The sequence below is a fragment of the Hipposideros armiger genome, unplaced genomic scaffold (genome assembly GCF_001890085.2).
Source record: "Hipposideros armiger isolate ML-2016 unplaced genomic scaffold, ASM189008v1 scaffold_345, whole genome shotgun sequence".
Taxonomy (NCBI): domain Eukaryota; kingdom Metazoa; phylum Chordata; class Mammalia; order Chiroptera; family Hipposideridae; genus Hipposideros; species Hipposideros armiger.
Genome location: NW_017731695.1, coordinates 601,420 through 615,343, shown reverse-complemented (window position 1 = coordinate 615,343; position 13,924 = coordinate 601,420). Strand labels below are relative to the sequence as shown.

General features: G+C 35.3%; 1 protein-coding gene across 2 annotated transcripts in view; it reads left to right on the top strand.

The window, feature by feature from the left end:
- The window catches only part of MCM6 (minichromosome maintenance complex component 6), a 37,762-nt gene extending 24,601 nt beyond the window's left edge, over window positions 1–13,161 (top strand). For both annotated transcript variants that reach the window (XM_019661337.1, XM_019661338.1), the window contains 6 exons: window positions 682–810; window positions 2,098–2,259; window positions 7,149–7,284; window positions 8,148–8,303; window positions 10,628–10,767; window positions 12,768–13,161. In XM_019661337.1, coding sequence (XP_019516882.1) covers window positions 682–810; window positions 2,098–2,259; window positions 7,149–7,284; window positions 8,148–8,303; window positions 10,628–10,767; window positions 12,768–12,884 — 840 coding nt within the window. In that variant the 3' untranslated portion in view covers window positions 12,885–13,161. The remainder of the gene's footprint in view (window positions 1–681; window positions 811–2,097; window positions 2,260–7,148; window positions 7,285–8,147; window positions 8,304–10,627; window positions 10,768–12,767) is intronic.
- The last annotated feature ends 763 nt before the right edge of the window (window positions 13,162–13,924 follow it).

Genomic DNA, 13,924 nt, shown 5'->3' with positions numbered 1-13,924 from the left:
TTAAAAAAAAAAAAAAAGTTGCAAGAAATAGAATATTGCATGTGACATAACCTTTATTCTTGTCACATATTAACATGTTGCCCCTTTTGCTGTATCATTTGCTCTCTTTCCATCTACATGGTTTTTTCTGTACTATTTTAGAGTAAATTGCATATTTTTTATAATTTTAGTTTTCTCAATGTTAATAATTCTGTGATGATTATATTCATATATTAACAAGTGGCAATATAATGTAGTGGCTAAGAGCACAGACTCTGAAGCTAGACTGTTCAAATCCTGGCTCCATTACTTACTGTGATGTTGAACAAGTTCTTTAACCTCTCAAGGCCTCAGTTTATTCACCTGTAAAGTAGGGACAATAATTACCTACCTAATGAGGTTTTTATGAGAGCTGTATGAGTAGATATTTCTAGACATGCTTAAGGTAATAGCGCCTGACATATACTGAGGGACCTAGAAATCTTTGTCCTGCTATTGTTATTAAAATCAGTTAATTCCTTCAGGAATCTCCTTGGAGTGAGACAAGGGTATACATTCAAACTTGGTTTTAAATGAAACTGGTACCAAACTTTGCACCTATGAATACATCTTTCAATGGCATATTAAAGCTTGTTTTTAGCTATAAATAATTTCTTAATGCCTGCTGTGACTGATCAAAGTGGTTTCTTTGTTTTGAATTAGGTTACAGATTATGCTATTGCCAGACGTATAGTAGACTTGCATTCAAGAATTGAGGATTCAATTGATCGTGTCTATTCCCTTGATGATATCAGGAGGTATCTTCTCTTTGCAAGACAGTTTAAACCAAAGGTAACCTGCCGTTTTTGTATTGGAATGGGGAGGGCATAGTGGGTATATTAATGTGGCATTGAACCTGGACTTGTTTGGCAATTTCTTTTTTTAAGGTTGGTTTGGTTGGTTGCTTTTTTTGTTTATATTTTTAGAATAGTTTGTTTCTTCAGAGAGTTGAAAAAAGGGAATTTTAAACATATCTGAACAATTCCATTTTTTTTGTTAGCTACTAATAAAAAGTTTTTAAGGGTGAAGAGTTTGAATAACCCAATAAAGTAGGACATCCTTTTGTTTCAAGCATTCCTATAAAGCATAAAGTTATCTATGTGCTTAAATCAGTAGTCTACTGGATGCTCTTGAATCTTTCTCTGAGAAAAAACTTGAAATTCTCTAGGTAATTGTGAATGAACATGGATTACTATTTTACAGTAATTGATGTAGTTCATTGGGTTGAATCTGCACTGGATCCAGGATACCACTTGGACATTTATTTTTAAAATAAACTTCCATAATGCATCTGTTTTATTTGTCATTCCCTAAACTAGAATACGAAAAACAAATTTATTTGATTCTGGTTGATTCTAGGTTTTTACACTATTGCTGGCTTGACTTTTGGGAGGAGTTATCCTTATGTTTTAATTCTCCATCTTCACTTGATTATTCGTAATGTTGGGATTGACACTCACTGTCCCAAATGAAGCTTAATCATTTAAAAACTAAGGGTTATAGGTCGCTTTTTTGTAAAGAGACATTTGTTCTCCATGACTGTATACCAGTCCCTGTGTGACCTTGGCATGCTTCGTTAATACACTGAGTTCCTTGCTCTGAAAAACGGAGGATTCTTTAGTATGCCTCACTTTGTTGTTATTCAACAAATAATAAGATTTACTGAAATAGTTGATACGTGTGTGTGTGTCTTTTCCAAAGACAGCATGAGTTAATTAACTGAGCTTCAAGAATAGCGCCTGAGCATTCATTTGTTTAATGAGCTCTGGCATCTTGGGTGGAAAGACAGTACATACTATTCCATTGCTTCAGCTTGTTACATATCTTAGAAATGGTCATTTGCTTAAATACTAATTGTGCTACTTTCTTGTTCATTAAATTAATACATGAAATTCACAGGCCTCCTGAGTATTCGTTTTCTGTTGAAAAGCATTTCAGTACGAATTCCTTGTCATTAGCTTCAGAGTTTTGACTTTCTCACTTCCCCAAAGTGTCTCCACCTGGAAGGCTCTTAACCCTGTATTTAACACAGCTCCCATGGAGTAGAAATGCTCTGACTTCAGTGATGTTCTGGAACAGATTTCCAGAGAGTCGGAGGACTTTATCGTGGAACAGTATAAACGTCTCCGCCAGAGGGATGGTTCTGGAGTAACCAGATCTTCGTGGAGGATTACCGTGCGACAGCTGGAGAGCATGATCCGTCTCTCTGAGGCAATGGCTCGAATGCACTGCTGTGATGAGGTATCAAAGTCACTTTAACATCACGGGTGGGAAGAGAAATTGATTTGTTAGCTTATAAGCATGTTTTTCTCTGGTATGGAATATGCTAGCATTTGCTGCAAGTTTATTTTTATATAACTGCTGAGTGCTCATAGGATACATGTCCTTGGGATTTCTCCCTTGAAGAAGGTTGTTGTCAAGTATTAATTATTGAGTATTAGATTAATAGTAATGAAGTAATCATGCCATAGATCATAGAGTACACGTAGAGGTGAATTACCGTTAATGCCATTCATTCAAGAAAATTTTATTTAAACCCTACAACGCACTAGGCCTCTGGGCTGGGGATACAGATATAATAATGTAGTCCCTGGCCTCAAATGGGTATGTGTAATGCAGGGTTCTTAAACTATTCTTTGAGCCCAGGGTTCTACAGGTACATGTCAGTGGATATTTAGGGAGTAAATGGTAAGCAGTATGGAAGGGCATTCAAGCCCTCATCTGTGCTTCAGCAAAGCCACCCTGCTTTTACCTAGCTTGATATATTAGACAATATAAGATTTTGTTTGAAAAAAGTGGCTTTTTTTTAAATACTGTGATTGAGGAATAATTTACATAGCAGAAATGTATAGCTCTGACTTTTATATATACCCTTGTGACCACCCCTCTCAAGATAAAGAACATTTCTATCCCTGAAAGTTCCCTTTTTTAGTCTTAGCCCTCTTCCTCAGAAGTGACCACTGTTATGATTTCAATCACCAATTTCTATTCCATAGATTCATTTTTTTGGCTTTTTTAATTTTTCAAGTTCCCTGATAGGGTACTTCACTGTTTACAAAGTACTTTCACACTAGCTCATTCTTTGATTGACCTGACATTTAATGTACATCTTGGTGGGATAAGAGATGAATTAGAACCCCTCCCTGCCTTCCATTGCTGATAATGTGGTAGAACAAGACATATTTTATTAAGCGTATGAAATGTAAGAGGGTGGTATTATGATAGAGTGTCACCAGCAAAGAGATCAATAACTCTTACCTAAAGAATGAGGAGGGTTTAGGGAGGTGCCAGCATTTAAACCTGATTACTGAAAGGTGTGTAGAATTTTGATAGGCATTTTTAAAATGAGTGAGAGTGGAAAGTTTAGCAAGAGCCTAGGGTATCTGGTGGAACATAGCAGAATCCAGAAAAGGAATAGGTTGTGGTGGAAGGGAATCTTAAACCATGCTAACAATTGTACCTTTCTTTTCTTTTCCCCCATTGTGATGTTTCCTGAATTTAATTGAACCAATGTGTGTCTTGGGAATCTTTAATAGATTTTTCTTTCTTTTTTTCTTGGTCTTTAAATAGGCAGCAAATGCACAGGATATGAAAGTAAACACATATATATGCATATATACACAAATATATTTTCAGAGTGAAATTGAGCATGTATATATTTAAGAGCTTTTCTATCTCTTTATGATCATATTCTCTGTCCACTTTTTATTTATTGTTTTATTAGTCCTTCCCCTCTCTAAGATTATAAAAGAATTCTCTCAGGATTTCCTCAGGCACTTATATGGCTTCATTGTTTGTACTTAAATCTTTCAAACAGTTGGTATTTATTCCACTGTAAGATGTAAGGTATGAATCACTTGATTCTTTTTCAGCTAGTTTCCTAGTTTTTCCAAAGCCACTTATTGAACAATTCATCTTTTCCACCCTGGTTTGGTGTGCCTTTACTATATATTAAATTCTTGGATTTGTTAGGATCTCTTTCTGGACTTTCTGTTCTGTTCCACTTGTCTGTCCTCCTCTTGCATTAGTACCTCAATATTTTACTCAATGGTGCTTTATATTTTAAATGTACAGCTAATTACATTGCATTATTCCTTTTTGGTTGTTGTGAACTTAATCAGCTGACTTAGTTTTTAAAAATAATTATCAATATTTTTATTGAAAGCACGTTAAATTTATTAGTAGGGAGAACTGACAGCTTGATGATGTTTTTTTCCTATCAAAGAAAACAGTATAGCAGTTAGAATCTAGGTTATGCTGCTGTAAAAATCTTAGCAGTTTTAAACAGAAATTTTTTACTCATGCTACATGTTTATGTCAACAAGGCATGTCACTCAGAGATTCAGGCTGATAGAAAGCTCTTTCTTGACATATGAGGTTGGACAATTAAGTTCACGAACTCATCCTAAAACAAAGTGCTACATACCTCATTGCTGAATATCACTATGATTACCTTCAAAGTTATTCATTGACACCAATACCTAGTCCACTCATCAAAGCAATTTTGGAACTCTTTTTCTAGAATGGCCATCAGAGCTGTTGTCGTATTAATTACCCTTGATGTCCTGAATGTCATCAAAATGTCTTCCTTTCAATATTTCCTTTATCTTCGGGTAAAGAAAGAAGTCATTGGAGGCCAGATCAGGTGAATAGGGAGGGTGTTCCAATACAGTTATTTATTTACTGGCTAAAAACTCCCTCAAGATAGTGCCATGTGAGCTGGTGCATTGTAATGCAAGAGCCATGAATGGTTGGCAAAAAGTTCAGGTCAGTTTCATCTTTTTCATGCAGTCTTTTCAGCACTTCCAAATAGTAAACTTGGTTAACTGTTTGTCTAATTGGTACACATTTATAATGAATAACCCCCTCTGATACCAAAAAAGGTTTAGCAACATCGTTGCAATAAGCTCACAAACTTAATTGACAGACCTCATATGCTTCTATGATCACAGAAGGTAGAGAGAGAAAAAAAGTGACTCATGTGTTTTCTCTTAACCTTCTATCTAGAAATGACATAGCACTGCTGCTCACATTTCATTGGTCAGAGAAATTAACATGGTCATGCCTAAATTCAAGTGAATAAAAATGTGCCTTTCTGCCGATTTCCTAGAATGAGAGAAGCAAACATTTGTGAGCAGTACTGATGACTGCCACAGCCATCAGTATCTTTCCACTTAAGCCTTCTTTTGTTTCATTCAGTAGATTTTAAACTTAATATAGTTTTTGCATGTTTCTTACTGAATTTATTTTTTGATATTTTGTCCTTCTTTTGAGTATTGAAGGTGGAATTTTTTTTTTTTTAGGTGTGCAAAACAATGCAATAGTTAGGCTTTTCACCCCTCACAAAGTCACAACCCCCTCCCCCAATCCACCGTTCCCCCTACCCCCGATATTATACATATTTATTACAATTCCATTTACTCCACTCCCCACACTGTACTCTACATCTTGTGACTATATATATATTAAATTATAGTTCACATATAATATTATTCAATGGCAGCTTCATATGTACAGTTCAGTGGTCAGGCCTCTACACTGTCCATGAAGTGGTCTCCCTAACAAGACATGAGTCCATCTGGCCCCAAATTTTATCTTTTAACTGGTCATTGTTGTTTATATATATCAAGTATTGATTTCTGTATGCTAATTTTATACCTTACTGACATCTTTTATTGTTTGTAGTAGTTGTTAAATTGAATCTCTTGATTTTCCAGATACTGTTCTTGTTTGCAAATGATACAGCATATGATTTGCTTTCCGGTCTTAATGAAAAATAAACTTTATTTTAATCTTTTCCCTTTTTCTTCGCTAATTTACTTTGGCTTTTGCAATTGCAGTACAGTGTGTAATAATGATAATATTGGGCCATCTTTTTCTTGGCTTCTGTGACTGAGATATGTTTTTATCAGTAGAAAATATATATATTTATTATTCCTATCTTGAATATTTTTAGCCAGAAGATTGTTTTACCAGATGTCTTTTTCGTGTCTATAAAGTTAATCATGATTTTTTTCTCCTTGATCTATTAATGCAGAAAATAAACTTACAGACTTTCCTAATATCAAGCTATCCTTGAATTTCTGGAATAAATCCTACTTGGTCTTTTAATGCAGCTGGCTTCTATTTGCTGTTATTTAGAATTTTTAAAGCAATAGTCATAAATGAAATTGGTCTCTAGGTGTTTTTGCTTGTTTTTGCAGCCTTTGTTTTGGTACCATGGTTATTTTATGAAAAAATTTTGGAAGTTTTCCCCTTTTTCCTTCTAAAACAGCTTTGTATTATGTTGAAATTATCTTCGGTTTTATAATAAGAATTCTCAAGTAAAACCCTCTGAATCTGGTATAATTTTGGTGCGTGGTTCTTAATTTCTTCCATGAAAATCAGTCTTGTTTAGATTTTCTATCTCTTCATGAGTTGGTTTTAAACAACTTCTAAGAGTTGTTTAATAGTTTGTTAATATTCAGTTAAGGATAACCATTCTGATTTATGACTTCTATCACCTTTAATTTGTTTTTTCCTGCTTCTACAGTTTATATAAGTGCAGTCATAGAATACGTTTTCCCTCATATCTGGTTTCTTTCGTACACCATTAACCCTATAAGAGAATCATCTGTAATTTGCATAGCCGTAGTTTGTCTGTTTTCATTGCTGTATGATAATTTTATCAATGAATATATCACAATGATTCACCCATTCTTCTGTTAAGGGACATTTAGATAGTTTCCAGTTTGGGTTCTTATGGGATATACATGTCTTTTGGTCCATATGATATATATGTGTGTACATTTCTGTTGGGTATATATACCTAGGAGTGGAATTGTTGGGTCATAGGTTGTACATGTGTAAAGTTCAGTAAAGACTGCCGAAACAGTTTTTCATACAGTTGTATCAATTTATATTCCCACCAGCAGTGAATGAAAGTTGTTCTGTATTCTTTCCAACACTCGATTGATATTGTTGGTGTTTTTAGCCATCCCAGTGAATTTGTGGAACTATCTCATATTTTACGTGTGTGAGAGGGAAAGTGTGAGAAAACCAAAATACCACTGTAATTTCATATGGAGAAAATCTGTTTGGTATATCAAGGTGGATTGACTTACCAATTTACCTCATCTTGATTGGTTTAGGTCCAGCCTAAACATGTGAAGGAAGCTTTCAGGTTACTGAACAAATCAATAATCCGTGTAGAAACACCTGATGTCAATCTAGATCAAGAAGAAGAGGCCCAGATGGAGGTAGATGAGGGTCCAGATGGCATCAATGGTGAGATGTTTGTCCATATGACTGTTCTGGAATTAGGGACCAGAATGTTCTCTGAGATGTCATGGTAAAAGTGCACTAGTTGATGTATGTAGCAAAAGGGGAAAAATGGATATTGAATCGTAGGAACTGTTTACAAGTTAAAATTCAATTCGTTGATATAAAATATATGTGCTTAAAAGACAAAATACACCAAAATGGTGATAGTGGACTTATGAGGTCAAAGATACTGTATCAAAAGATACAGTGAACGTTTAAATAAATTATTACAGTAAAACACATTGCTATTAATCCTCCTCAAAATACTCCCCCTCACTTGATGGAGGATGAAGTAAAGACACTCTTGAAAGAGGACTTTCAGAACTGCTTCAGAAAGTGGCACTAATGATGGGATAAGTGTGTTCAAAGTGAGGGAGAGTATTTTGCGGGGGATTAGTGGCAATGTGTCTTTTGCTGTAATAAAATTTTTTTAATTTAAACTTTCACCGTATAGTTTGATCACACCTCCTACTTCCCCAGCCTTATTTGTATTGTTCTTTTGCTTTTGAATTAAAAACATTTTCCTGAGTATATTAAAACTGAAAAATATCAGAATTTAAAATTTTGTATATGATATTGCAAATGCACTTTTATATTATGAAATCTATACCTCTCATCCTTCCCATTCCTTCCAAATTAGTTTGTCTTCACTAGTAGCATTTACAATTTTGCTTTTAATTTTTATTTGTAAAATTATTAAATACTGAGTATACCTATGGGCTTGTTTTGAAATTAGTATTAAAATACAGGTAGTATATTTATAAACATTTGATAAGGGAGTGTTGGAGACACAGGAATAAGATTCAGGCGGTTGATGTTTCACTTAGGTCATGCTGACAGCCCGGCTCCTGTGAATGAAATCAACGGCCACAGTGAAGACATAAACCAAGATTCTGTGCCCAAAGCCTCCTTAAAGCTGGGCTTCTCCGAATACTGCCGAATCTCCAACCTGATTGTGCTTCACCTCAGAAAGATGGAAGAAGGTGAGGCTGTACCTAGTGTTGCTCATATACCCAGTCGTTTACATGAGCTGTGTTCACATAAACCACTTCTGATTGCTAAAAATTGTGTTTGGTCAGAAGAGATGATAAATTTTTAGACAAGCTCACTGGCAAAAATCTGCAGGTATCAGCATATCTACCAGCTAGGACATTTCCCCACAAGTTCGTTGTCAGACAAAGCTTTATGGATTATTAGTAATGTTCTTGGCCAATTTTAAGTTTTAAAGCATAATTTGAGGTTTGATAATATATACGCATTTAAGTGTTTCTACAGAGGCAAAATCACTATTCCTTACAATAGCTTTATTTAAAATGTATAAACTCCTAGGGTATTTATATTTCATAGGCAAGTAATTGAACTTAAAATATTCTGTCAGCACAAGTACATTCCAGACTAGAAATGAAGTAAAACCCTCACTTCTGCATAAAGTGTGATACCTGGACACTAGTACATTTCCTATCCGTAACTACTTTACCATGCTATTCCAAGTTTTATCAACCTATAGTTAGCCACAAGGCAGAAGGAAAAATGATGAAATAAAGGAATCAAGCTTAAAACTTTAATTTGGTGGTTAATCATCAGGTAGTTCTTATTTAAAAGTTACAATATGCTGGCTTTCAGATTCTGTCATCACAGTGTCTTAGGTGAGTAAAAGAACACCAGAAATTGTCTCAGCTTTACTAAAAATTTGAGCCCTGTAATTTCTGCCCTCATTTCCCTGAGAACTATGGACCAGTGGGAGGGAGGAGAGAAGGCAGTAAAGAGGCCCCTGGGACAAACAGATTTTTGTTCCATTCCTCACATAAAAGGATTTGGAGCTCACATATTCTGTGTTCACATTTGTACTTCATTATTATTCCCTTTCTCCCTTGTGCAACTAAGTTTTAAACATGGCAGACCATTGATGGGGCAAAGATATGATTAGCACCCAGACACTGCATTCCACAGATAAATTCTACTAGGTTTTCTTCTTTTCCTTAAAAAAAAACCAAAAAACAAAAAACAGACACTGTTCACCCAGCCAAGTAAGTTATTCTCAATCTGCAGGTAGACAACTGTTCTTTAGTCCAGCACAGAGAGCACTACTTTAAACCAAGGAAGTCACTTACCAAGAAACATTTGGACAAACCACTGAAGTTTTAAACAGCAGGTCCTCAAATAATGTCGTTTAGGTATAACATTGATAAGATGCCGTAGGATCTTTAGCTCTTGTTTCTCTTGATTAGCCTATGGTAAAATTGGTTTCATTATATAATATGTCATTTTGCTTAAAGTTGCGGAACCTATCAATGATCTTAAATGCTTGCTATACGCCATAATAAAACTTCAGAGGCATTATTATCAGTACATCTAGAATCTTATTTTAACATTGCGTTTTATTAGCAATTGCTAGAATCAAGACTAAGTAGAATTTTCTTTTATTATACTGTATTTCTATGATAGTTATTACACAGGTTCCAACTATGTGAATTTAGAGTTCTCCTTTGGACTCCAAGAAGCAGACAGTTCAGTCAGTATGGATAGACCTTGCTGGAATAAATTGTTAATTTTTTATTTTGAGTAAATGCCTATGGATTTTACTTCTCAGCTGACCTCAATTCCATAGTCTTCCTTTTTCCAAAGAGGAAAAGTTATATTTAAGAAGTTTTGCTTGCTGTTGTTTCTTTCCTAGTTTATGCTTCAATTGTTATTGGCAAACATTCTCATAGATGAAGCATAAGAAGGTGAAGGAAACACCTTCATACTCTGAAATCTTAGTAGCTTTAAGAAACTTGTTTCTTATATCTCTATTTAATTTGATTTTTCTCTTCAACAGGATCAAGTCAGACATACTTTAATACAAGTAATATGACAAGTTATTTCAGGCTTATGTTAGTGTTAGTACAGGGGTCGGCAAACTGCAGCTCGCAAGCCACATGCAGCTCTTTGTACGTTCCGTCTCAAAACGTTGCCGACCCCTGGAAGATCCAATCCTGTGTCTCACAACAATTTAAAAATTATTCGAGAGCCATAAATATATTTTTACATAATCACCATTATGTGAATAATATCCTTTAAAGTTTTTATAAATGAAACTATGATAGTTTTATTTTCATTTTCAATTTTACTTTCCTGCAGCTTGTGAGCCACAGTTTGCCGACCCCTGTGCTAGAACATTGCAAACCTTATTTCAGCAGATGCACTTTCTGACTGGTTCATGGTTATCTAGTCAGTACATTATCTTGTGTATGCAAACCCCAAGGACTGATAATACAGTTTGCTAGAAAGATAATTTAATCCTTTTAAAATGTATTTTTTGTTGCAGAAGAGGATGAGTCTGCATTAAAGAGGAGTGAGCTTGTTAACTGGTACTTGAAAGAAATTGAATCAGAAATAGATTCTGAAGAGGAACTTATAAATAAAAAGAGAATCATAGAGAAAGTCATTTATCGACTCATCCACTATGTATGTATAGAACTTTGCTTGCTTGGGTATTAATGAGGGAGGGAGATCACACCTCATATCTGTGTATGTTCGTTAGATATTCATTTATTTTGAATCATTGGGGTCTAGTAAGAATTGTGAGTTGTAAAAGTTAACAGCAATTAACTGACTTACTTCCTGCTAGAAGAAGCAGAATATAAGTTAAATCTGGGGAGGTAGATTTAGGGTCTTATTTGAGTGGTTTCAATCTTTCTACTACCATTACCAGAAATCTTCAAATATCCTGACCACTATTAACCTGTTTTCTACATTTCATCTTCCTCATACCCTTACCTCCATTGCCCAGCTTACATTCTATGATCCATCCCAGTCATTCTTTTCTTTTACTTTCAGCTTTATTCACTGTTTGTTTTACTTGCTTGGCAAAACCCCAGCCTTGGTTAAATTTAATCCTTTTTCTGTACCTATATCTAAGCAGTTAAAAGTATCTGGGCACATACAACCATGTGCACATTCTTACTTAAATTCATGACCACATATCTCAAGTAGATAATTCTTCTATCTTATCGACCTCACAGTAGCACTGCTCAATGCTATTATTTTTCCCTAGTCAATTCATTCTCCTGCTCTCTTAAAGGACCATTTCACACATACTTTCTCTACTCGAATCAATTGGCCATTCTCAGTATTTAACCTGTCAGCAGCATTTTGTCACAGTTGATCACTCCTTCTAGAAATACCATGTTTACTTGGCTTCTGAGTCAACATATTCTCCTGGTTCGTCTCCTGTCTCACTGGTTATTACCTCTTAGTCACTTTTTTTCTGAACCTTTTTCGTCACTTTTTAAATAGAGTACTGTGCTCAGTCCTCAGACCTCTTTTCTATTTACATTTACTACCTAAGTGATCTCATTTGGGTCTGAATTTAAACCCAGCTGCCGATGACTCCCAGATTTATATCTCCAGCTCTCAACCTCTCCTCTAAACTTCAGATGTATGTAACCAGCTGTCTATTTGTGAACTTCTAGCGGTAGGCATTGTATTTGCACCAGACCAGCCCTTCCCTCGCTAGTGCCTCCAGGGATCAGTGTAAGATAAAATGACCTGTGCTAGAAATCCACATTGGGACGCATTGTGAAATTAACTGATCTCAACTGGTATTACTTTTTGAAGTTTGACTCATTGCCTGAGCTAACTCAAAAGAAAAGACTACAGAACTTGTACTGTGCTGATGAAGTGTTCTTCCTGTGAGGGTACATTAGTACATAGAATGCTTGAAAGTGTCCAGTCCCTCTTAGTGGCATTAGTGGTCCTTCTGTGAGACTTTGCCACACCTTCTTAAGATGAAATTACTATTTCCTGAGTTTCTCTATATGAGATTGGCTAAGAGTTCTCATTTGTGGACATTTTAGACTGACTTATAGGTACATCATAGGCTTGAAATCTTAACAAGATTTTTGAGCCACATGGCATGTTCTTTTATTTATTAGCTCATAGATAAGAATGAAATTTTGTTTCATGTTCATTATCTTTAGATTCCACTTCTAGATGAATGGATGGTAAATGAAAGAGTTCAGTGGCCAGTAATTAAAATTAGCATAATACTAAGTGAAAGTAAACACCAGAGTGATAAACAGAATGATGAACATATTTATGAGAATTTTAAATAATTTAAAATTCATGCATTATGTTCTCTTTTTTGAAATTATATTTACACGTACTTGATATAATACACCAGGGAATTTTAATAAAATCACAATGTCTGTTGAGCTTACTTATATATTTATTAATTTTTCAAAGGAGGTTTATGGTGTCAAAAAGTCTACCCCCTATAGGGAATGGGGTTTAGCAGAACCTTGATAATGATTTTAAGCTATAGCCCTTTTTCTTGGGAGTTTCTGGAGGGGAAAATGAAAGAAATTGCTAGTAGCAAGCACTCAGAAGAAGGGTCAAGTCCTGTGTATCTGGGCATTTTTATAATACTGCTGGAGACCTGAGAACGAATGTTTGTGTCTCACCAGGATCATGTTCTAATTGAGCTCACCCAAGCTGGATTGAAAGGCTCCACAGAAGGAAGTGAGAACTATGAAGAAGATCCCTACTTGGTAGTTAACCCTAATTACTTGCTTGAAGATTGAGATATTGAAAGCAACTAACCAGAGAAACTGTCCCTCTACTTCCTGGCCTGGAGCCTGGGTTCTGAATTGTAGCTCTAGCAGCAAGAGAAATGTTTCTGCGAGCAATGCTTCAGGAAGATTCATTTTTGAGGAACAAGAACCAAATTGATGGTCCTGTGTGTTACATTCCTGTCATATGCTTTAAAGTCCATTACTTTATGTATGTGGTATCTTACTGGGGAGATAACTTTTCATTTGCTAACTGCTCCTTTTTTTCACCAGAATAAAATAACTAGTTCTGAAGTTATCTATTGGATTTATGTCTACTGTAATTATTGCTTCCATCGACTTATGAATATGAGTCTTTCCCTTTTTGCTTTTAATCTGGGCAAGGGGTTGGAAGTATGGCATTATGGTAAACCTTCACGATTAGGTTCCTGTGAGGAGTCCTTATTAGAATTAGTATGAAGGCTAAGGGAGCCTTAGATGACTTTCTGAGGTTAATTCCAGTTTTGTTTTGTCTTTACTTTTAAACAATAGTTTATTTTTTAAGTTTTGTACTTTTTTGATTACTTTTTAATAGTTGCTTTAACTTCTGTGTGCTAAGATTTATTTTCTAACTGCCTTTTTAAAGGGAAATATATCATTTTCTATATTAAAAACCATCCCCGAATTTTATGGCTTTCCTCCAAGTAATAGTTATTACTGTTTATGATATAAACTCCCTGAGACTTAGTTATGATCAGTAGGTTGATGATGTAGCAGTTCCTGTTGTAGCTTTTGACAACAGATGGCATTCTGGGGCCTACTGGGCCAGTTAGGGAATATTTCTATGTGGTATGTGAGTTAGTAACTTCACTCTCCACTGGCTAGGTAGGGTGAGGGGCACTGGAAATGGATAGAAAAGTTGCACAGTTAGCAGATGCAGGGTTATACACTCCTTCAAAAGTATGTTCCTGAGGATTTCCAGTCAATATGGCAGAGTAGGTAAATGCTGTGCTCACCTCCTCTCAAAACCACATCAATTAGAACTAAACTTCAGAACAGCCATCATTGAGAAT